Source organism: Nilaparvata lugens, chromosome X (genome assembly GCF_014356525.2).
Source record: "Nilaparvata lugens isolate BPH chromosome X, ASM1435652v1, whole genome shotgun sequence".
NCBI lineage: Eukaryota > Metazoa > Arthropoda > Insecta > Hemiptera > Delphacidae > Nilaparvata > Nilaparvata lugens.
Genome location: NC_052518.1, coordinates 8,477,006 through 8,503,250, shown reverse-complemented (window position 1 = coordinate 8,503,250; position 26,245 = coordinate 8,477,006). Strand labels below are relative to the sequence as shown.

Genomic DNA, 26,245 nt, shown 5'->3' with positions numbered 1-26,245 from the left:
TAAAATTTCCTTCAACTCTCTTCAACTTCTTGTTGAAGCAACATAAAGATTAATATAACAACCAAATTTTCTGGTTCCAATGATTTTTAGTTGATGTTAACAATGTAGATTACTGCTCTTCAACATCATGTACACATGTATTCGAATTTATTTGCCATATTAAACCAAAACCAAAATAGACAAAATACAATGAAGATAAAAAAAATTAGTTGATGTTACCAATGGTAGATTACTGCTCTTCAACATCAAGTACACAATATTATTATGCAATATTATTATTATACTGGTATTCGAATTTATTTGCCATATTATACCAAAACAAAAATAGACAAAATACAATGAAGATAAAAATGCCAAATTATTATGGGTGATCAAAGTATCATCCAAGCATAATGAGATTTTTACATTTGTAAAAATTGTTTGCAAAATATCATTATACTGTACCAATCTTACTGTACGATCCATATTGTAATCCTAATAGTTAGAACTCATGCACTAGCCGTGATTTCCTGTCATTACTTTAATAGTCCCCATGTTATTATCTAAACATTTTATCACTAATCAGTTATTCGCGTGATTTAAATTATTCACATCACTCATTTTCTCTAAAAAATTGATGTTTAATTGATGAATCACTGGAATACGATAGTATTAAGATATTTATCAACTGATGAATATGTTTTTAATTAATATCATGACATAATGAATTGTCTGTGAACAAATGGAGATGCGAAGCCTGATATGAGTATAATTCAGGTTGTAAGATCAAAATTATTCAAGGTGCGTACATACTAATGCGCCATGAGCACGCGGCGCATTCCACTTTTCATCAGCTGGTTCTATGCACATTATATCAGAATCTTACTGTTTTTGTATACAAATACAGGTATAATAAGGGTAGCATCAGCTGATGAAAATTTAAATGCGTGTTCATAACGGATAAGTCTGTACGCACCTTTAAGAACTAAACGTTTCTCAAGAACAGGGGGTTTCAGAAGTCAATTTCAATTTTATAGATCTCACCATCTATCTGATTAGAATTTAAAGGCGCGTGTTCATGACGGATAAGTCTGTACGTTAGTTTAAAAACTAAACGCTTCTCAAGAACAGGAGTTTCAGAAGTCAATTTTAATTATATAGATCTCACCTGCCGGAAAATTGAATTTTTGTAGAAATAAGATATAGTTTGAGATTGTTCAACATACTGATGTAGGCTAACCCTACTTGGATTTATCATGTGAGCACGGTTGCCAAGGTGACTGTTTTAGCAACGAACGGTTACAAGTAAATGAGATACGTTCAAAGATGATGTTTTATTCTATTTTTATCTTGTCCGTGAATGTAAACTTTTAATGAATAAAGTGTTAATCACAAAAGCAAATTTACAACAATACAAACAACACAATCAACAACAAATTCTTGGATGAAAAGAGATAGTAGAAATAAAACTCACAAAGTCTATACGAGATGAAACACAAGAATGGGCCTCTCCCTTCTCCGACTTACCTGACCTTCCACACCAGGCGAATACGTCTTGTAGAGTAGATGTGTAACACAGCAGGCAACATACAAACTATTTTCAAATCAAGGCATTCTTTCAAAAACTTTGTCTGTATGTGCGACAATTATACAATCGTTTTCGAAAGGTGCAATCGAGAAAATTTCCTAATCATATCCTAGAACGTATTTATCTCAAAGAAGTAAAATCCAGGACGATCGTATGGGAACACAGTTTCAAATAATTGTAATATCAAGTATTAATACATGAAAGGACTCTTCCCCACACACAAATGCAATACAATGCTCACAGATTCGTCTATGTGGGGAAAAAGATTCAAAATTTCGTTTTTCCTCCAATGTCATGATTATAGTGTTTTATACAATAAAAAGAATGAATAAATAAATGGTGCATTCTCTCTTTGTAATGTATTTTGATTTGTGAAAAAATTGATAAACAAAAACCTAAGATTAAACAGAATATTGAATTTCAAAAAAGAGTATATCAGAAAAATGTTTTATCTTGATAGGCAACAATCATGTAGAATACTTTTGGAAGAGTTTGAATTCACGGCTATGAACACAGCTTATATAAATAACAACCTGTGAAAACTGATGAGTCTAAATGCCTTATAGTGAGATAAACGTTACAATGTCAGTGGAAATAATAAGACGGAATAGTTGCCAAGTTTTATTTTGTCGACCTCTTCTATATTAGATACTGTTATTGAAATTATCTCGGTATACCTGATATAATAGGTCGATTGAGTAAAAACTATAAACTAGTGGCTAGCAACTAGCCATTAGTTGTATCTATATTGAGGTCCACGTTATAATGGCAGTGGAGAAAGGTAGGAGATCAACGTTGCCGATCCTCTTCTTGTCAATGCCTTCTATAGACGGTAGCTGATACAGGTTTATTGATGTAATATTAACTGTTTACAGGAATTTGATTTGATGATTCCTATGTCGAAATTGATTAAATGGAACTAAATGAATGATGAATTAATTTTAATGTTGAATGACAAAATTGAACTTTTGATAAAATATTGAAATAAAACTGTTACTAGTGATAAACAAACAAGCCATTTTAAAACATCAAAGGTTTAAAACATCATATGATTCGCCATATGTTCATTCTCATTTAAAATATTATTGAGCAAGAAATTATATTTTTCAATAATTTCATAATGAATTTTCATAAAATAAGATGGAATATTTTGTTAATTATTAATTCTACATTGTTGAAAGACGATCTGGCAACAGAGCAAAACGAGATAGAGATAGTGTTATCTGCTTTGTTGATGAATGATAGATAAGTATAGCAATAACATTGCCAATCAAACACTGCCATTATAACGTGGACCTCACTACAGTGCAAAAATTCAGTTGAATAATCATGTGCTAGTTCTAGGTAGATGCGACTATAGTGAGGTCCACGTTATAATGGCAGTGTAGGAAGATAGGAGAAAAGGGTTGCCAGATCTCAGCCTTGCCACCCCAACAGCTGATACTGTTATATCTGATGAATTTAACTGTTCATTATTGTTGAAAATAGTCAATCATATTTAATTTTTCAAGAAATTACATTTTTTAAAGATGTAATAATAAATTTTCATGATTAAGATTGAATATTTTGTCAATTAGTTGAATTTCTACATTGTTGATAAACGATGTGGCAACATCGCAATGCGTGAAAGAGACAGTGCCATCTGCTTTGTTTAACGATAGACAAGGATAGCAACACCATTGCAAATCACACACTGCCATTATAACGTGGAACTCACTATAGGAGTAATCACATGTTTTCCCAAATTCTCAGGGTATGATCACATTGGATGCATATGTGCAAGTGCACATAGAGTGAGATCATGCATGACCAAGCGCGCAGATGAGAAACAAAATCTGAAAAGATTTTCAGAAAAAAATCAGAAAAAAGATCTGAAAAGAACGCCACACTGAAGGCGTTTACTTGCTGGTGGCGTTCAGTGTGAGCAGCTACAGGCAAATCACAACGTATTTCTATGCCTTTTTTCCAGATTTTGTTTCTTATCTGCGCGCTTGGTCATGCATGATCTTACATGCACTTGCACATATGTGCATCCAATGTAATCATACCTTAAACCAAAATACTAGGTCTAGCAGCTGTTACTATGTCAATTTTCATCCACAGGCATTGAGCGGTTGCTAGGGCGACCGGAATATTTTACTTCCACCTAGGGCTATTAGTGATATCCAAATTTATTTGAGTAAAAATAACTTGGAATTAATAATTACAAGCTTTTATTCAACCGAGCTAATATTAGTTGTTGATTCTTGTCATGATTTAATAATGAATTTTCCAAATTGAGATTAAACTGGTAGTTCATTATATTTCTTAACTAGCAGGTAACCCGTGCTCCGCAAGGGTCCATTTTGAAACTTGACAAACTGAAAACTTGATTGAGTGGAATATTGTAGAGTTTGAAGTTGGCATAGAACCATCCTCAGTTAATTAAGAAACTGTATGCAAAATTTAAAGTTGAATTCAGTCCAGTAGTTTAGACGTGATGATGCGTCAAACATGATTTTCATATCCCGTACGTGTATAAGCCAGTTCTTTCCTTTATTACAGTATAGATAAATTCTTGATACTAACATATCATAACTTGATACTAACATAATAAAGTGATATAACTCAAATCTTGTTCAGAAACCTTCCTCAACTTGATGTCAACCTGACAAAATTGGACTGGCTATTAATTTATTTACCAATTTTAACCATCTGTTTCGAAGAGGTAGTCTCTCTAGATCAATGTACCTAGAATACGTATTCTAGGTACCTTGCTCTAGATTATAGTTCTACATTAACATAGTTATGTATTCATGTCCCATGAATTAAATTTCAACATTAATTCTGAAAAATCTAGGAGCAAAATTGAAATTCGGGCTTCGAAGTGCACGAGATTGATATTTTTAGAATCAATTTGCAAAATTTGAAGATTTAAATCATTCCCGTTTTACCGGTATGCAATCCACAAGTTTGCATGTTTTGATGCGAACAAACACAACCCTACTCTCTCTTATTATATAGATAATGTACGAAAGATTTGGTAACGGTGAGTAGCTGGAAAAGGATAGAGCTATCTGTTTTGTGTAATGACAGACAAGGATATCAAACTAACGATTTTTAGGTAGTGCTGACTTTATAAAATGAATCTCACTATAAGTAATAAAACGTACATGACTAAAATGTAAGAAATAACCTCACCTTTAAAATACCTTAAAATGACATTTGAAAGAATGTAATGTAAACCATGGGGTACCTACAGGTACAATATTATAAATGAGAACTATTTTGTTGAAGAAAATTGAATTAACTAAGGAAATTAGGATTGGGATGTGATAATAAAATTCTCATTAATCGACTGAGTCATTGTCACTATTGTAGAACCGTTCCAAAATTGAATAAAAACACAAATCTGTTGTCAAGTTCTACACTGTTCAAACAAGTTCAAACAGTGTAGAACTTGACAACAGATTTGTGTTTTTATTCAAAATTCTTAGGCTCAACTCACACTACCTCGACTCAAATCGTACGACTCCAGTCGAGGATATTCCAGTCTCTCGACCTTACGACTTTTTTGCTCATTGTCACTACTTCAGTTCCATGCTACCCCATTTCTAACCTCACATTATTAAAAATATAAGATCAAATTCGTCACTACTTCTCATGTAACAAATTTCCTAATAATTATTATGAATTATTGTCTTATCTAAAATGATAAAACATCACTTTCATAAAACATAACCTCACTTTTATTAAAAATGCATGGTACTACGCAACTCGAGTCGAGGCTCGACCAACATGTCGAATTGACGCTCGACTCAGTCTCACAGTCACGAGGTCGCTGAGTCAAGAGTCGACTTCTGAGTGTCACCATTTGGAAACACATGCTGCGTCAAGAAGAGACTAGAGTCGCAGTCTCTTCTCGACTTGAGTGGCGTAAGAGTGAGTTGAGCCTTAAACTCATAATGGTTATTTAATCATCATAATATATTTTATGTGAACCGATAATATTTGAGCAAATATTCATTTTTCATTCATTATTTTTTTAATGACTGTTTAGACGCATTCATTTACCATGTACATTGATGATACTAGAGAACAGAGAAATTGATTAAATTATAGTATACAACTGTCCAAGTTAATATTATCGTCTTGGGCAATTGAATACTTTAATAGCATCAATTGAAATGTTCACTGTAACATCTCATGGAGTATTATGTATGATTCAAGTATTCATTGATAGAAAACGGAAGCATTGATGTCTCAATTATTATTCATTCACAGAAAACTGAAGCATTGGTGACTCGATAAGTATTCATTCATAGAAAAATTGAGTATTAATGACTCTTGTCACAAATTGAAGTGGAACGGGGAACTTGGAACAAGGAACTTGATTAATCTCAGGAAACACAAAAAGAAACAGATTACTTACAAAAATAAACAAATAGTCACAATAATGTAGGATTTGTCAAAGTTTCAATATTTCTTCTACATCAGCAGATCAAGCAGAACCTGGTTCCATCAAATGAACACAATATTTTATGAATAACATTTGAAAAAACATTTCAATTATTAATGAAGCGATTGGCAGAACACCATTTTGTCGTTTCTTTCACAGTAGGTGATTGTTTAGGATGCTAACTTGATAAAATTTCACCACACACAGGCTAGGCCTCGGGGCGTTTTTTGTTTTATTCATTCTTATAAAAGAATCTTATCATTCTGTTACATCATTATTACTGTACATGTCTATGTTTAGATGATAAGAAACAGATTTTTCCTGTTATTGTACTAGTTTTTGGATGAATAAAATCTTTTTCATTTTCTTTTTCAATTGATAGACTGTAACCAGACGAAAACGCCAGTACTGTGTGAGCAAAAACTGTAGTCAACTTATCTGACATGTTGAGATGAGAGATTTCCAATAACAAACGATTTTTTAGCTGTCATTTATTTACTATGTACTGTAATTTATAGTTGATAGGGTTTGCAAATACTGAATAGTAATTTCCAACTATGAACATCTCCTTAGCTCTAAGACACTGTACACATGACGGCGTTAGACGCCGCGTTGGCAAATTGTGATACCGTACACATGAGGGCGTTAACCGTGCGTTGACCGTTGCAAACACAAAACAAGATGAAACAAAACACAAGATCACTTATCAGGGCTCAGATCACCTATTCACTACATAATTTATATACAATTCAAGTTTATATATTACATCCCTGATTAAGCTGATTTACGACTCACACTGGCGCACAAGGAATCTTCCTTTTGCCGGTGTTTTTGCCTCACCTACTGTACCTATGCATGTGAACATAAATTGAATCTTCATTTTATAACTATATTTATAATATAAAGAATATCATTTCGTTATTATATATAATTAAATAAATGTATGTATCTTGGTTCAAGTATATTTATTTTTTGTAAAGCTTTTTTGTATTTTGTTTTTGGCAAATAAAATTCATTCATTCATTCATTCAAAAGCGAGCGTTCGATTGAGTGCATGTGTACGTTCCAATGCACAGTATAGGAACTCGAAGCGCTCTGCAAACGCGGCGGTTGATGTGGAAACTACAAGCACCGCGTTTTGCCGACGTTGATTCAAGACGCGCGTTTGCATATGTGTACGATCCCATTGTTTCTATGTATGTGTCAAACGCACGTTTGACAACCGAGCGTTAACCACGGCGTTTAACGTCGTCATGTGTACAGGGCCTAATAAATAGGGGTTTGTAGATGCTGGATAGGAATGATGTCTCCCAGACACAACGATATCTTAACGTTGTTGTAGTCTAGACACTTTGACGAAGAAACACAGTGTGTAGCCTACAACATAGTTAATATATAGTGTTTCGTTATGGAAAACAACATCTAGATTTTTTGGATAGAAGTAATTGGATGTTATGGTTAGAAAGAATTATTGTATTCACTAACCTTGTTCATTCTTAGTTGCTCCCTGTTGACGAGATTTGTCACTCATGTGTTTCGTAGAGGAGCTCGAACAATTTTTACGTGGCGTCCGACTCACAGGAAGGCCGGGAGGAACCTGGAAAATAACAACATTTAATCCATTTTTTAAAGATCTAATTTTTTCAACCAAATAATCTAACATTATACAGTGGTATACACACAGACAAGTTTCTTTCTTTTACTAGGAATTGAATAAATTAACTATTTCATTACCTTAATGAGAAGATTTATTCACTAACGTGAAAACGTATTCTGTTAGTTACAATATTGTATCAAGAAGCTTGAGTGTAAAACAAACTGTAGAGGAGTAGTAAACTAGTGAAAGTAATGACAAACGTACAAGAGAGCACGACAAACTAAATTTCCTTGATATAGTTTAATTACTGAAACGACAGTGGTATGAATGTGTGCGCTTGCGCACTACTTACAATAGATGATAGGGTAGTCAACAACAGCGAAAATAGCAGCATGAAACCTGCATGAAACCAGGTTCTTACATGAAACCTGCTGTTTATAAGAGCGGTGGCCAGACAGTAACATAGCAACAGTTCATTTCTATTCTGATCGGGTTTTGCAATAAATTTAAATTTCAAAAGTTGTTTAGTAGACAAACCTGAAGCTTATCAGAGCGTTGATCAGACATTAACCTAGCAACGGTTCAATTCTTTTCTGTAATAAATTTAGATCTCAGAAGATTGTTTATTCATTTATTCCATTGGCATTACAGATCATAATTATAATAAATATAATATGATTGGGAGAAGACAACAGGCATAGCCCAAAACTGTATTCTCTCAAATTTTTACAAATAAAAGTTTCAAAAAAGAATAAGGTTAAGATTTCACTTTCACTTCAAAAAGTCCAATTTCCACTTCAAAACTAATGACTAAACTAAAAATTTTGAATTTTGATATTTAAAAACAAAAATATATCACTCAAATCTCTACAGATTGGAAATTTTTGAGTAATTTTGTTTGTTACTAAACAAACCTGCGGTTAATCAGAACGTTTGCCGGACGGTAACCTAGCCACATTTCAATTATTTTTTGAATGTTTTTTGCAATAAATTTAAATTTCAAAAGTTGGTTACTAAACAAACCTGCGGTTAATCAGAAAGCTTGCCGGACGGTAACATAGCAACATTTTAATTCTTTTCTGATAGATTTTTTGCACTAAATTTAAATTTCAAAAGTTGGTTACTAAACAAACCTGCGGTTTATCAGAGCGTTGGCCAGACGGTAACCTAGCAACAGTGGCATCAGACGAGTCCTCAGGAGGTGGAGGCTGAGTGAACCAGTTGTATTGTCTTTTTTCAAGTGGGAGACCCCATCTTTCGTACTCGAGGCTCTGCGTCCTCAGGGTCTCGTAGCAGTCCAGACAGACCACTGCGAACTCCCCGTTCTCCAGTAGGAGGGATCGCTCCGGTTGGCGATGGTAGCGGAGAAATGGGAATTCCTTCAAACAAAATTCAAATTCAATTAATTGTTTACATCGCTTGTTAACACGCGAGTAGTCGCGCCCGCGGCAAATTGCCGCACAATTGTAACTTTTGTATGTAGCTTTGGGAATTTTCGTTTTCCAAGGTTGGCAGCTCATGTAAACCTCGCTGTGACTGTCCTCTAGACAACTTGAACAGTTTGAGGATGACAGAATGAACGTTGACTAATTTCAATACATAGGTATTATCTTCCCATTTTATATTCCATCTTCTAATTCAAACTTTCATTATCTTTTTATTTTATCTAAATGTCGAAAAATGAGTCAAATAAAGAAGGTATATTCATTCCATTCATGAGTAGATTATTTTATCCCATAGAAATGATAAATTCTAACAATAAATTTGCAGTATGTATTTTTGGAATCTCCTCCATGTATTATGTTATTATATACTATTAAATAGTATATAATAACATGAAACACGTTTGAGAAAGATTTGAAATTGATAAATATTGAAAGAGCATTGTCAAAACGAACTGTTTATAGTCTAGGGAGCCATAAGGGTGAGTGTGAGCAAAATGCTCACGCGCGACCACTGAAGTTCTGCAAGTCCGTGTTAATTCATCCATACAATCATGAAAATTATCAGTATAAGAATAGCGACTTTCTCAAGTAAGTTCACATTGCGTGTAACAGAACAGTTCATTCATCTATACAAATGTGACAATTATCATGAAAAGAATTGCTAATTTGTTGGGTAATAGAACATTTCTCTAGTCTAGTCTTTGGTAAACTGTTACAAAAAAAAACAGTTATAAAACTGTTGAGTCTAGTCTTTGGTAGAGGATAATAATAAATAATAATATCGACCTAAATAATAAATATAGAGTGACCTGGCTGACTCAGGTCTGGTGTCGGAGTTTACAGGTCGCACCTGATCAATTTCAGGGGCCTCTGACATGACAAAAATAAAGATGACTTCCACGATGTTATATTACAGATTTTGGTTTCTTGATCAATTCCTGATTGCGATGTATTAACATACTATTTTGTTGTTTTAAACACCGACATGCAGTCAATTATTAGTTGTAAGTATATACATTGACAATGATCATGATGATTACGAACAGAATTAGAAAAACTTGAGAAAAAATAGAAAACAAAAACTTCTGTAACACATCCATTTTCAATGTGACAGCCCTCTCCCAATCATTTCAATGCTGATTACAAAGTGCTTGTTCAATAATAACTATAGTGAGGTCCACGTTATAATGACAGTATTTGATGAACTTTGGTTTTGCTATCCTTGTCTATCATTTGACAAAGCCGGTGGTACTATCCTTTTCTAGGCCCACAACGATGCCAATTATGTTTTTGACAGTGTAGAAATATAATTAATTAATGCAGAGAATCGGTATCGCTATTCTTCTATCTTCATCCACTGCCATTATAACGTGGACCACACTATAGTATCAAGAGATCTTATAATAAAGAATAAGTTTTCCATTTTTTTAAACCAATTGAAATGGATGTAATAACTAGTATCAAGAGATCTCACACTAAAGAATAAGTTTTACAATTTTTCAACCAATTGAAATTTAGTTAGTTGATTAAAAACTTACACAAGTATTGAGGTGGGATAAAAAGATGTTGTCACTTCCAAGTATGATTAATTTAATCCAAACTAGTTTCAATGCACTGAAGGCATCAACTTCAGTGGTTTTTTGGTTAGACTGTACCACTGAAGATGATGCCTTGAGGCAGCATTGAAACTAGTTTGGATTAAATGTAGTACATGTGGGAGTAACAAAACCTTTACATTTCACCTTAGAAATTCCACATATAGTGTAAACTTGCACAAGTATCAATGTATACACTGTGTTACTCTATGTTTTACTCTACTCTCTCTACTCTACTCTACTCTACTCTCTATGTTACTCTAAAGTTTCACTGTGTTACTCTATGACGCTGTTTACAATGTAGTTCAAATTCAAATTTATTTATCCTTAATGATAATTACTAGTAGTTCTGTGAACAGTAGACCTAACGCAGTATTCTCATCCACAAGTACTTGATTGAAACTATATACCTTATGGAAATACAGCAATAGACTGGCTTCTCCACACATATGTGTAATCACTTGTCAGCTGATTTATGATGAATAATTCTATAGTCTGATTTTTACTCTAATATTGGCGTATGAAGGAGACTCCTTTTTCCTTTTATATTATCCTTGAAATGCAAAATTTCCAAAAACCTTGTCTATACGTCGACGCGCAATTAAAAAAGGAACATACCTGTCAAATTTCATGAAAATCTATTACCGCGTTTCGCGGTAAATGCGCAACATATAAACATTTAAACATATAAACATTTGAACATTAAGAGAAATGCCAAACCGTCGACTTGAATGAATCTTAGACCTCACTTCGCTCGGTCAACAAAGTTTAAAACTTAAAGTATAAAATACATTACTTGATTCATTAGTTTGTTAACTCTAATCTATTAGCATTTTTTTTTAACATTTGAACATTAAGAGAAATGCCAAACCGTCGACTTTAATCTTAGATCTAAAGTTTAAAACAAAGTTAAAACTTAAAGTATAAAATACATTACTTGATTCATTAGTTTGTTAACTCTAATCTATTTAGCATTTTATTTTTTATTTCCAGGACTATTTCATGTTGAAACCTACCCACCTACAGCCGTGTAGATGAACTGAACTAAACCAGTAACGCTGAATATTTTATTGGTTTTTATAAGAAACTATAGTCCTGAAAATGAAACATCAAAATAGTGAAATAAATAAAGCAGAACTGACAATACAATTATTGTATTCTGGTTCATTCATTTCATTATTTTGATATTTCAGTTATTTATTGTCTTTAAAATCAGCAAGAAGTTGTATTAGTAGGGTATCATTATGAAGGTGAATCCCCATTAATTGAGCAGCTTGTAATCCAATTTATACTCAGATAAATGCGGAAAGTATAGCAATTTGAGTAGTATCACGGATATTGTAACATCCAGAAGAACTATTCTATCAATTAGTATCACTAGCTGTTTCCAGTGGTTAAAGGCTTTCGTTTGCGACTTTGAAGTTGGAGCTTCCTCATCTTCCACAATCTCTCTCGATAGATGAATCTTCTGCTCAGAATCAAACATTATCAATCTGAAAACTGAACTGGATGATATCTTTCCCATTAATTTCCAGGACTATATTTTCATATAAAACCATCATAGTATTCAGCTGTACTGGTTTAGTTCAGTTCAGTTAAATCTACACCCTCACGAGGACTCCAATAATTGGTGTTCTCAATTATTACACAGAATTACTGTTGGGGCGCAATTTGAGATCAACAGTTCTCGTGTGGGTGTAAGGCGAACTTGGTGGAGGCTATAGGTGCGTACAGATTTACGCGCCGCGAACATGAGCAATTCACTTTTAATCAGCTGATGTCAAGCTTTTTATATCTGTATCTTACCGTCTCTGTAAAAATACAGATATAGTCAGCTGATTAGAAGTGAATTGCTCATGTTCGCGGCGCGTATATCTGTACACACCTTATTAACAATTACCACAATACAGTATCATTCAATCGAGAAATTATATTTTAAAATTTATTTGACAAATTTGTTTTGTATAGTTTTGAGCAACGTTGATCACCAAGTTGAATCTCACCTTGACAGGTAAAGCTCGTACACGTTTCCTATAGGTGGTTATGCCACACACATAGCATATGTAGTCATGGAAGTTAGGATGGTGATGCGTCTCTCCCCGGCGCCACTGTGCTAAGACGCTATGGTAACAAAATGTGCACACTAGCACTGACCCATCCTCCCGCAATTGTTCAGCATTGGTGTGTGGTTGGTGCTTACTTAACCATGGAAAGAATGGTGCTCCGCGCCCCTGCAATTAACAAAAAATATCCACAAATTAACATCCTGATCAGAAACATCTCTTGAAATTAAATCAACATCCTGATATCCAAATAATATAATTTGAATTTAATTGAAGTGTTTAATTCAGAAATGTAAAAGTGACCCATAATCTAAGTGAGGTCCACGTTATAATGGCAGTGGAGAAAGATAGGAGAAGAACATTGCCGATCCTGTTTTGTGAATGCCTTCTATAGACGGTAGCTGATACAGGTTTATTGAGGTAATATTAACGGTTCATTCTCGTTTAAAATAATCAATTACATTTTATTAAGCAATAATTTATATTTTTCAATAAGTTCATAATAGATTTTCCTAATTAATATGAAATATTTGTTTATTAATTCTACATTGTTAAAAGACGATCTGGCAACAGAACAAAGCAGAATATAGCACTATCCGCTTTGTTGAATGATAGACAAGGATAGCAATAACATTGCTAATCAAACACTGCCATCATAACGTGGACCTCACTATAGCTGCATTTGGACTGTTGTATAAATTAAGATTGGAACCCTTTTTGGGCTTACGACTGTGGTACTTTTCTAAAAGTTATGTAATTCTGAATAATTGAATAAATAAATAAAATTACACATATTTAAAGCACGAAATAGACACTCAGTATTATTGTACAATATCATCATCATCATCATTATTGGCACTACAGCCCATGTAGGGGCCTTAGTCTTCACAACCACGTGCTTCCATCTCTCTCGACATTCTGCTGTTCTTCACCATCTTCTTACACCCATTCTTCGCAAATCCTCCTCCACATCGTCAACCCACCGCTTTCTTGGTCTTCTTTGTAGTCTTCTTCCTCCGGGTTTACATTCCAGCATCATCTTTGGCACCCCTCCCTTCATGCATTCTGTGCTCATGACCAGCCCATCTCAGCCTCATGCTTTTCACAACAGATAAAATACTGGTCTCCTCGAACAATCTTCCTAGTTCCTCGTTTGTTCTTATCCTCCATATTTAATTTTCCTTGATTGCTCCTATTGTAAAATATAGTACCAGCTTATAACAACAGGCCACACAACTGTCGTAAACAGATGCGGTCACCGCTGTGACTACGGCGTGCTTAATACAGTTGTGTGGCCTAATGTGATGCCGCATCCACACCATCGCCCAATGCGTAGAAATGACAACGAGCGCAAGAGTGTGGATGGCTGCTTTGCCAGCGCTCGCCTTCGTTGGCCATTGCTCCGGATTTTGTCAAGCGAAGACCTTATAAGTAGGTACAATATTGTAGAATAATATTGCATATTTATGGGCCGCTTACAATCAAAACTAATAGCCTACATATTTCAAAAAATCAACAAAAAAACATCCTCATATAGAGAAAAAAGTCACGGGAAAGAGGTCACCTGCCATTACGTCGCTGTAATTTCAACCATTTTCTAGTGACTAAACCTCATTCTACCTCAACGTTTTCTTGAAATAAACAAACACATAATTTAAAATGTCAAATACACTACATTAACATTTCCATTTTTCAAGTGTATGTTGATATGTGTAACCTATGAACTATGATGAAAACACAATTAGAAATCGTCAACCACTTTTACCTATTATATTAACAACAGAACTATTCAAAACAGTACAAGGTTTCATGACTTACCTAGCCACATCTTTAGCTGTCTTGTTTACAACTTTTGTTCTTTTGTTAATACTTTTGTTGTGAACAAGAGGCTAAAGTTATGACTGGTTAAGCCATGAAATCTGGTACTGCTGTAAATGGTATATAATAAAAAGTGGTAGACACTTTCTAACTGTGTTTTCATCATGGAAAAATATCACAACATCACGCACAATACAACAACAACTGTAATGTTTATAATGAGCAAAATTTGGTATTTCGTCGAGGCAGAACATCTCAACGAGGATGCCTCTGCCATAAAAGCCACATGCATGAATAAATGAAATGAATAAATGAGAATCGATAAATTAAATTGATCACGTTTTTTCATGATTTACAATGGAAACAGCAACTCACCTGAGATCGACTGTACAATGGTTTGGCTATGCTCTTCTCCGAATGAAGACCACAAAGGAAACAAAATATGGATGGGGGCAGAGCATGGACTGAAGGTGACGGCGAAGGAGATATATGGGGTAAAGCTCCATTCACCAGTCCACAATTTGGCAAGTCATATCTGAAACAAAAACACAAAATCATTGTAACATCAATAATAAATTCTTCAATAGAAGTATTTTTTTAATACAGTTGCTTTTTAGAAAATTATCCTACAGCAGGTTGGCATTGTAGTGCAGACGAAGTAAGGTTAGCCTACATCATAAAAGGCTTCAAGCTGTCTAAGCATTTCAATTTCTAATTTTTTATTGGTGGAGTAGTTGCAGAAGGTTAAATGTTCTTACGAGTGCATCACAGTTCACTATTAATCCATCAAGTCTTAGGACTTGGTGACGCAGATGGATCGGGTGGTTTTAAAATACTTGTCAAACTGTCAATTTTAAAGTTATGGGAATGAAATAGCGTGCAAAATGTGTAGTTACAATGGAAGTTTATTAACGGAAACTTAGTTGTTGGTTTTTGAAAATTACATCAATCGAATGCCCTCCTTCTCGAGCGACGCATTTTATTCATGTATTTTTAAGTCTGACTCATGAATCACAGTCATTTAAAACGGATGTAATTTGACGAAGTCGATGTATTGTTTTGTAAATATTGAATGACCAATGAAATTCTAATATCGGGGACCGAGCTTCGCTCTGGAGTACAAAACCATAAAAATTTATTACGAAAGAAGAAATTATAATAACATTCATAGTTCATACAGAAATGTTCTATCTAATCACAGTAAATTGAGATTAATATCGAGAGGAATGAAAAAATTTCCCTCACAAATACCCGGTTAAATTTTAATCCTGATAAATTTCATGTGAACCAAATCAGAGAAGACCATTTCAAAAAGATGGATCTACTGGAATTAATCAGGATTGAAAATAACCCGGCTTTTTTGCAACCGGCACTAAGTACCTGAATGAATGATTACAAGAATTCAACAGCTGAGTCATAATTTTGACACAGTCCCACACACATGAACTCACTTACTTCCATCATCAACAGAGGACGAATAATTATTATCAGCTGTTTTCCAAGGATGAATAAAAATTATCATTTTGATATCCTAGCGGGATCTGTAGTTGTCCCGTCTTGTCGAAGCCACATGCATTTGTGTCCATGAATTAACGTGATGATGAACTGTGATCAACCTTACGTTAACCTTCCGGCAGTCGCGCTGTTGTAAAAAGTACAACAGTGTCAGTTTTTTTGCTGCACAAAACTATTGAATGGGGTGGTGTCAGTGAATGAGTCACCTATGAATTCCAAAACTTTACCCCATCACTCCACTGAGTTGCAGTATCAACCGAGCAATGGTTCAGTCTTTAGGTGCCATTTAGTCGCGACAGTGCATAAGTCGCACTGTGCATAAGATAGGGAAAGACTGTATACGGGGACTGTAAACGAATCAATAACGCAGAATTAATAGCTTTGCTTGATGTACCTTATTGGGCTATGAAATGGTAATCATCCAAATGTTCATAGGCGTAAAATAATCCATGAAGATGGAAAAAGTAATTATACAATTAATTAATATGTTTTGACAGTAAACAGAGTACATAACACTTGGAAAATTGGATGTTGTAAAAAATACAACACGCGACTGCTAGTGTGATTGAGTAGGGCGCGACTACCGGAAGGTTAAGATACGAGAAGTCTTCACCCGCACCGTGGACTGTATAACAAATTACTCTAATATGAAGAGGTTAAATAGAACGTGGTTATTATGAAATCCTGGTGATGTGCTTGAGCAGGCGATGCGAAACGTTAAGGACCGACTCCAAGAATGCGTCGCTCGAGAAGGATGGCATTTGATGGATGTAATTTCTAAAAACTAACTCGAATAATTTTTTGTTTATAAACTTCCATTGTAACTACACGTTTTGCATTTTATTTTAATGCAATAACTTTAAAATTGACAGTTTGACAAGTAATATAAAATCACCTGATCGATTTACGCCACCTTGTACAAAGTCACTCATCATTAAAATGATATTGGAAGAGGAGAAACAGACGGACCCTTCAATATACCTCTTCCAGATTCGGAATAATATCATAGAACAGCTGAGCTTTAGTGTTTACGAGTTTGTGTTTCTTGAATAGTTCCAAATTTTCTCAAATAACTCAATATTATTCTTTAAAAATGGTAATTGAGTGGAATATTTCTAACTAATTTATCAATTTAAGCCATCTAAATTCAAAATTTATAGTTTTAATGTTTATTTTGGACCAACATTTTATAAAAATTGTAAACGTGAAATTCTAACCTTATCTTGGACTTTGTGACCTATAAATTTGGAAGGAAAATAGCACAAGGACTACCTTATTATTTTATCTTTCAATGTTATTACATTAGTGTCATTTGCATTGTAAATAAATGAATGAATAAATAAATGAAGTTAAGGTATCAATAATATCGAAATAAGGTTCAGTCACTTTCTACGTTTTACTCCACATCAGTCACAACCGTTGTCCAAATAGTTGTCTTCTTAAATATATTGAACATATTTCAGTACATATTCTATTGCCGCAGCCACATGTTGGCTCAGTAAGCTGGCCCAGCCTGGTGAAGGTTCAATGAAGGCCAATGAAGGCCAGCGCTGGTCGTCATTGGACCAACATGTGGATGTGGCATTTAACATTTTACAGTGATGTGATATCAGCTGTAGAGATACAGATGAATGACGTCTAAGTTTCAATATTCAATATTCTTTGAAAATGTTAAACGGAAGAAACGTCTTAATGCTTCATAACTAATATCCAAGAGACACTTATGTTATGTTTTGAAGGGACGTATTGAAGGATCCAAAGGGTCAAAGAATCTTATGTTAAAGACCCTTAGTGTCAAAGACACTTATGTTATGTTTTGAAGGGACGTATTGAAGGATCCAAAGGGTCAAAGAATCTTATGTTAAAGACCCTTAGTGTCAAAGACACTTATGTTTTGAAGGGACGTATTGAAGGATGCATAGGTTCAAAGAACCTCACACGTCAACCGAAGCTTATTGTGTGTCCCAAGTACTAAGTTGGGCAAACCAATACCTCCTTTACAAGATCCGGAGTTTTTCCTCTATACTAACATCTTATTAATCACGTGGTTGCTTGCAGCCAAACAGAACCCTTCTCCTAGCCCCTAGTCACTCGCAATCCAACTATGATATGCTTGGCATCTCTTTAGACTGATTAAAACAGGGTGACAACTTGAACAAGGTGACATGGCCATTGATGGTGGTAAGTCCTTGAACATTTACTGGAACATTTATTGTGTGAAAGGCAGTTGTTTTACTTATGCCACAGCTTGGCTATTGACCAAAGAATGGCATACTGGAACCCCACTTAGCAAGCCCATCTGCACGCTCGTTACCACCTATACCTACATAGTTACCCAACCAAGATGCACAGAGTAAGAGACACTTATTTGCAAAGACCTTAAAGATTCAGAGAATATAATCATAACATGTTATAGACTAACTAACAGCTGTCGGATTTATGTTAATCATTATATTTGTTTATCCATTGAGGCACGGACAACATGCCTCCCCATTGCTAGCTCTTACTTGAAGTTGAAGGCTGCCATTGAGGTATTTTAGCACGAAATATATTTGTAACATTATAGATTACAAAGGTATACTGTATGGAGCAGAAAGCTGGACCACCTTGGATAAGCACATGAGTAGGGTCACAGCAGCGGAAATGCGCTACCTCAGAAGAATGGTGAGTAAAAATAGGAGGGACCGTATTCGAAATGAAACTGTGAGGCAGGGCTTGGAGGTGAGGCCGGTGAGTGGGATACTGGAGGAGAGGCAGTTGAAGTGGCTGGGGCACGCAAGCAGGGCTGACGAAAACAAAGACAATAAGACAGTTCCTTGCAGCCAAACCGGAGGGAAAAGACCAAGGGGCAGACAACGGACCGACTCCAAGAATGCGTCGCTCGAGAAGGATGGCATTTGGTGGATGTAATTTCTAAAAACTAACTCGAATGATTTTTTGTTTATAAACTTCCATTGCAACTACACGTTTTGCACTTATTTTAATGCAATAACTTTGAAATTGACAGTTTGACAAGTAATATAAAATTACCCGATCCATTTACGCCACCTTGTACAAGTCACTCATCATTAAATTATATTGGAAGAGAAAAACAGACGGACCCTTCAATATACCTCTTCCAGATTCGGAATAATATCAGTTGAGGTATCAATAATATCGAAATAAGGTTCAGTCACTTTCTACGTTTTACTCCACATCAGTCACAACCGTTGTCAAAATAGTTGTCTTCTAAGATATATTGAACATATTTCAGTACATATTCTAAATTATAAGGCACAAGTCCATCCACCAATCACAATTGTATCATATTGACAAGACAAACTGGAGATTTTCAAACTACAATAATGCCGCAGCCACATGTTGGCGGCCCAGTAAGTTGGCCCAGCCTGGTGAAGGTTCAATGAAGGCCAGCGCTGACAAACCACCCATCCACACACTGGCGCTGGTCGTCATTGGCCTTCATTGGGCCAACATGTGGATGCGGCATTCAACATTTTACAATGATGTGATATCAGCTGTAGAGATACAGATGATTGACGTCTAAGTTTCAATATTCAATATTCTTTGAAAATGTTCAACGAAAGAAACGTCTGCTTAAATCTAATATAAAAATGCTTAAATATAAAGTTATTATATATATATTGATATATTAAATGCTTATTATATATATTAAATGATTAAATATTTATATTTAATGCTTAAATCTAAACTAATATCCAAGAGACACTTATGTTATGTTTTGAAGGGACAGATTCAAGGATCCAAAGGTTCAAAGAACCTCACACGTCAACCGAAGCTTATTGTGTGTCCCAAGTACTAAGTTGGGCAAACCAATACCTGTGTCATTTACAAGATCCAGGAGTTTTTCCCCTATACTAACATCCTATTCATCACCTGGTTGCTTGCAGCCAAACAGAACCCTTCTCCTAGCCCCTAGTCACTCGCAATCCAATCTATGATATGCTTGGCAGTCTCTTCAGACTGATTACAAAGCCTACACATCTGACTTTCATTTCTGAATCTAATTATATGGAGATGTTTCCTGAAGTGGCCATGTCCAGTTATCAGAGCAATCAACTGCTTGACCTGAACTCTACCCAACCTCACCAGCCAGAAGAGCTTGCTTCTGCTAGCAGCCTTTTGCCAAGTGCTTGAACAAGGTGACATGGCCATTGATGGTGGTAAGTCCTTGAACATTTACTGGAACATTTATTGTGTGAAAGGCAGTTGTTTTACTTATGCCACAGCTATGGGCCGCTTAGCAAGCCCATCTGCACGCTCGTTACCACCTATACCTACATAGTTACCCAACCAAGATGCACAGACTAAGAGACACTTATTTGCAAAGACCTTAAAGAGGTATAGACCCACATGCCTCCCTATTGCTAGCTCTTACTTGAAATTGAAGGCTGCCATTGAGGTATTTTAGCACGAGATATTATTATATTTGTAATATTATAGATTACAAGGGCTTGTAAGTCGTGCAGCATGTGAGTCTATGCATCTTTAAGGTCTTTGCTTATTTGTTTTTGTTACAGAGAATATAATCATAACATGTGATAGACTAACTAACAGCTGTCAGCTGCCACTACACCAACTGCGAAGAGCTACCCAACCTTCTGTACATTCAATTAATAATAGTTATAGTTATTCAATGAATAGTATTATCTATTGGTTGTGTAATCGTTGCTCAGCTCTGACGTTGGAAGGCTTTCGCAAAAGCCACCCTTATATTAATGGCCTAGCCACATGAAGTGTTTACACTGGCGACGGATGAGTCGTCAGTGCAGGAAGCTCTCCGATTGGTTAATTATCAGCTGATTCCCGAATGCCAACCCAATCAGCTGATAATCAGCCAGGAGAGCTTCTTGCCCTGCCGACTTGTCCGCCACCAGTGCAAAAACGCCTGAAGAAACGCTTCATGTGGCTTGGGCCTGGCACTTAACCTAGTCTGGGTAATCGTCGCTAATAAAAGTCTTATTTGGGAGTCCAATGCAACTAATCTCAACTCATATCTTTGATGATTATGAGATATATGAGAAATAATCATTTTATTTGTTCAGGGACAAGCCATCAATAATATGGAGATACTTCAAAAAATTTGCACTCAGCACATTTCAAACTGAGTGTTATTTCAACTTGTTTATCTATTACTTTGGATAATAATCTCATACACATGTTGATAACAACATGGCTAAACATATGCTTTTCAATCACATTTCCCACATCTATATAATAAGAGAGAGTAGGGTTGTGTTTGTTCGCATCAAAACATGTCAACTTGTGGATTGCATACCGGAAACACGGGAATGATTTAGATCTCCAAATTTTGCAAATAGATTATAAAAATATCAATCTCGTGCACCTCGAAGCCCGAATTTCAATTTTCCTTCTAGATTTTTCAGAATTAATGTTCAAATTTAATTCATGGGACATTATAATTGAAATGTACAAACCATATGTTAATATACTATAATCTAGAGGGACTACCTCTTCGAAGCAAAATGGTTAAAATTGGTAATTAAATTAATAACCAGTCCAATTTTGTCAGGTTGGCATTAAGTTGAGGATGCTTAACAAGATTTGAGTTCTGTCACTTTATAATGTTAGTACCAAGTTGAAGAACTCATCTATACTGTAATAAAGGAAAGAACTGGCTTATACACGTACGTGATAGGAGAATTAAGTTTGACGCATCATCACGTCTAAACTACTGGACTTGAATTAGCTTGAAATTTTGCATATAGAATCTTAATTAACCGAGGATGTTTCTAGGTCTACTTCAAACTCTTCAGAATTACACTCGGTCAAGTTTTAAAATACCCTTGCGGAGCACGGGTTACCCGCTAGTATACAATAAGATCTAGTTTTATAAAATTTAGTTGTTTATAATAAGCTCTATTTTATTTTCCTATTAATATGTTTATCATGGTTGTTCGAACTCACTGCCGGCGCACAAGTTGTTTTTTGCCGGTAGTGCCGTATTGTACTATTGCTAATATTTATTCTATTAATTTGTGGTTACTTTTATAAATCAATTTGAATACAATCAACTTTATAAACAATGGAATTGTTGAAGAAAATAAATATTCTATTCTATTATTTTCGGTACTCACTTTCTGCGTTCGAGCGGCACACGTTCCACCTCCTGGCCTTCCCATTGGCGCGACAGATGATCGGCACACGTCCTGCAGACTAGCACACGTCCAGTGGAGTCAACACACGCGTTGCCCGTTGCGCGGTTCGCCAAACTACACAGGAACGGGAAGTGCATTGCGTGAGAGTTCATGCCCTCCGCACCCGTCGACAGCCAGTCCATCTGGGCGCGGGGTTGTTGCGATCCGCACGCGTAGCAGCGGTAGTTCGGGACGCCGTTGATTCCTGCCGCACCCGCTGCGACCGCCGCGCCCGCCACGGGGGAGGAGCTGGGCGCAACGCTCTTGGGCGCCGGGGACGGGGAGCTGGCTGGTCCCTGTTGAAATTAAATTCAAATATTTGTTTCTAATAATTCAATTCATTCTTTATTGTCGTGAGGATTTATACAAATACATGGACATCGTCAGGTACATATGAGAGCAAAAATCGCAAAACAATTTTGAAGGGCACAGGGGAAAAACGAACAACATTCTCGGATTAGAAGGATAAAGAGAAGAAGGAGAAGGAGAAGGAAAAAAGGAGAGAAAGGGGAAGAAGGAAAAATGGAGAAGGAGAAGAATAAGAAAAAGAAAAAGGAGGAGAAGAAAAAGATCTTGTGACTTTGGTTGTTTTTCCCTTGTGCCCTTCAATTATTAGTCATACAATACACTAGATATTAGACATTAAATTACACACAAGTTTAGTCAACACTGCAGTTCAACACAATACAACATGGATATGAAAGAGGACATTTCACACATTCATGTACAGAATAAAAGCTCCAGCAGATACTTCTTATCCTCAAATTGAAATGTTTTCTGTGTATTTTCAGATATTTCAATCCGATGGGAATTTTATTGAAAAACGTTATTCCTTGATTATTGATCAGTTATTCCATTGATCATTCATGTTCAGAATAAAAGCTCTTATCCAGCAGGTACTTCTTATCCTCAAATTGAAATGTTTTCTGTGTATTTTTAGATATTTCAATCCGATGGGAATTTGATTGAAAAACGTTATTCCTTGATTATTGATCATTCATGTTCACAATAAAAACTCTTATCCAGCAAATACTTATTCTTAAACTCAAATTGGAAATTCTTTCTGTGTATTTTTAGATATTTCAATCCGATGGGAAGCTTATTGAAAAATTTTATTCCTTGATATAATTCGATTATTGTTTCCCAAAACCTTTACAATGTTAGCAAAATCGTCAATAATAAAGGAGGGTCTCAGTTCGTCAAGATATGTTCATCAATATTATTTATGAAAACATGGAAGAAAACAGAATTTCTCCCAATAATTGCTTCCATAACACAGTAATACAATGATTCCTGATACATTATATAAGAATACAAAAATAATAATATTTTAAATAAAATTGAAATACTATTGCAAATTGAACCCTACTTTAGTACTACACCACAACACTACAGATGATGGTACATATTGATGATATTGTAGCTAAGGCAAGGAGGCAACTTGGTGTAATAAGGTGGATTAGCAGAAACTTTAAAAATCCTCAAACATTGAAGACTTTCTACTGTTCCATCGTTCGATGTCACTTGGAGTACGCCTCTATCGTTGGAAATGAAGACAGAATATGCACAACAAAGAAAGTGGAATCTGTACAAAGGAGGTTTGTGAGTCTGGTGTTGAAATGGCTCATGTCAAATATGGAGCAGTCCTTATAAACAGTTTTGCAATGAGGTGAAAGTCTAATCTTTGGAATGGCGGAGATTAGAGTTTTATGCCATTTTTTTGCACGACTGTCTACATGGACGAGTGAAAGTTGGCGACCGAGGAGTTGGTGCCGTTGTACCGGCGCCAGACCTGAGACAGTACCACCAATTTCATGCCGTTCTTAGAAACTGCACTGCTCCGGTAGAAAGATGCGTTGCAGTTGGTAATAAACTGTCAAATCAAATAGATTTTTTTGAAGTATCAAGAATTTTGAAGAGGAGAATAAGATCCTTACAGGAACCTATACAAGAGTTATGAATTCCAAAACACACTTTCATGACAGTTGCAATAAACAAAGGTCACTTGTGTCGTTCTATTGCACGCCACTTGTGTCGTTCTATTGCACGCCACTTGTGTCGTTCTATTGCACGCCACTTGTGTCGTTCTATTGCACGCCACTTGTGTCGTTCTATTGCACGCCACTTGTGTCGTTCTATTGCACGCCACTTGTGTCGTTCTATTGCACGCCACTTGTGTCGTTCTATTGCACGCCACTTGTGTCGTTCTATTGCACGCCACTTGTGTCGTTCTATTGCACGCCACTTGTGTCGTTCTATTGCACGCCACTTGTGTCGTTCTATTGCACGCCACTTGTGTCGTTCTATTGCACGCAAATTGCTCAAGCATATACTCACTAGTCACTTGGTACCATGGGGTGGAACGGGTTGGCTGTAAGGGGTGGTGTGAAGGGCTACCATTATTATGATGCAATAATTAGTAAATTTATACTTACAGAAAAATAATCAAAATATAGGTTCTAGAAATATATGTAGAATAACTATAGTGGTGTCCAAGTTATAATGGCAGTGTTTGATTAGCAGTGTTTTTCTCCTATCTTCCTCCACTGCCACTAAAACGGGGACCTCACTTACAAGTTCAGAATAATCAACTTGTTTACCCCAAACCATTACAATGTTGACAAAGTCGTCAATGATAAGGGAGTGTCTCAGTTCATCAAGTGTCTCATTTCGACCATTAGATGAGATACTGAGACAAATGAAGAGTTGAATCGTTTAGTTCGTCAAGTCTCACGGCATCACAAGTTTTCGTTGCAGGCTGATACAGCTGATACAGGCTAATAGTCAGCCTATTAAAGTAAAAAAGTAAATTCGTATGGCTTTTGTTGGTGGGGTGTCCCTTGCGGGAAGGTCCCACCACCTGAATACATAATTTGAGCCATCATTGGGCTATACGACTGTAATACTTCAGCCGGGACCGACAGTTTAACGTGCCCATTCGATAACACGGGAGTGATCTGGTTAAAAAAACGTTTAAACGTTTCGTCAGTCTATTATATTGAAGATTAGTGAGAATGGGTTATGAAGAAGTTAAACGTTAAAAGCTAGATTAGGAAAATTTTAGAGGTTAGTTTCTTGATTTTAAAGGACATGCTAGTATAATTTAATAATTTTAGAATTAAATATATTGTTATGGATGAGGCCTTTAGAGGGGCGGCAGAGGCGAGGGGTTTCTGGAATCTTCCAGTGTGTTCCGGTTTTTTGCGCACAGAGCTGTCGACCAACGGCAAATTCAGTCTAGAAGCTTCTAGCGACATCCATGCGCTGCCATTGGTCGGATGATTATTCACCACCTCTAGAATATTCTCAATACTTCTGCCTATAATAAATGGCGCGTGTTGCAGTCGGAGTTCAGTTGAGAAAACAGAGTGGAAATCGTAGGCTACTCCTAATCGTGACAGAAGTGATAATATCCTTTTTTATTTCTCCGAGACAATCAGCAGTATTGGCTGTGAATTTTTCGTTTTTTTATTTGTTTTTTGCAGCTTTAATATATATAATAAGATTCTTAGTGACAGTTATTCTTATATCGTTATTTGTATTAGTGACTGAACGAACGCTTGCGATAATTCGGTGTAATTTATCAGGTGGTTATCAGTTTTTAGTTGTTTCTAGTTTACCTCCGTGTGTTATAGTGCTATAAGTAATAAAACTAATCAGTATGAACCGCCTCAAGTGTTTCATTAGTGTACACCCGCAACAATATGATACTATATCCACTGGACTTTCTTGAAGCAACAGAATACAAACTGTATTCAAACAGATACAACTGACAAACTGAAAACTCGGTTTCTCACACGCACCTATTCAACTACATTCATGAAACATCTGCACCACCATACATCAAAAGATTGCTGTTAAACTATCTTTGTGGCCGTCAAACGTTCGTTGAGCTCCGCAATTGCAGATCTAGATACAGGAAGGTGAAGCAAGGTGTTCCCCAAGGGGGTGTCCTATCGCCCACACTATTCGCACCTGTTCAACTGCATTCATGAAACATCTGCACCACCATATATCAAAAGATTGTTGTT

At 35.8% G+C, this 26,245-nt stretch overlaps 1 protein-coding gene across 2 annotated transcripts in view; it reads right to left on the bottom strand.

Moving 5' to 3' along the window:
* LOC111064505 overlaps positions 1–26,245 on the bottom strand; it is a 127,835-nt gene that overhangs the window by 62,554 nt on the left and 39,036 nt on the right. For both annotated transcript variants that reach the window (XM_039442348.1, XM_039442349.1), the window contains exons 7-11: positions 22,155–22,510; positions 14,899–15,058; positions 12,646–12,873; positions 8,736–8,981; positions 7,491–7,602 (exon numbers count right to left, since the gene is read on the bottom strand). In XM_039442348.1, the coding sequence (XP_039298282.1) occupies positions 7,491–7,602; positions 8,736–8,981; positions 12,646–12,873; positions 14,899–15,058; positions 22,155–22,510 (1,102 nt within the window). The remainder of the gene's footprint in view (positions 1–7,490; positions 7,603–8,735; positions 8,982–12,645; positions 12,874–14,898; positions 15,059–22,154; positions 22,511–26,245) is intronic.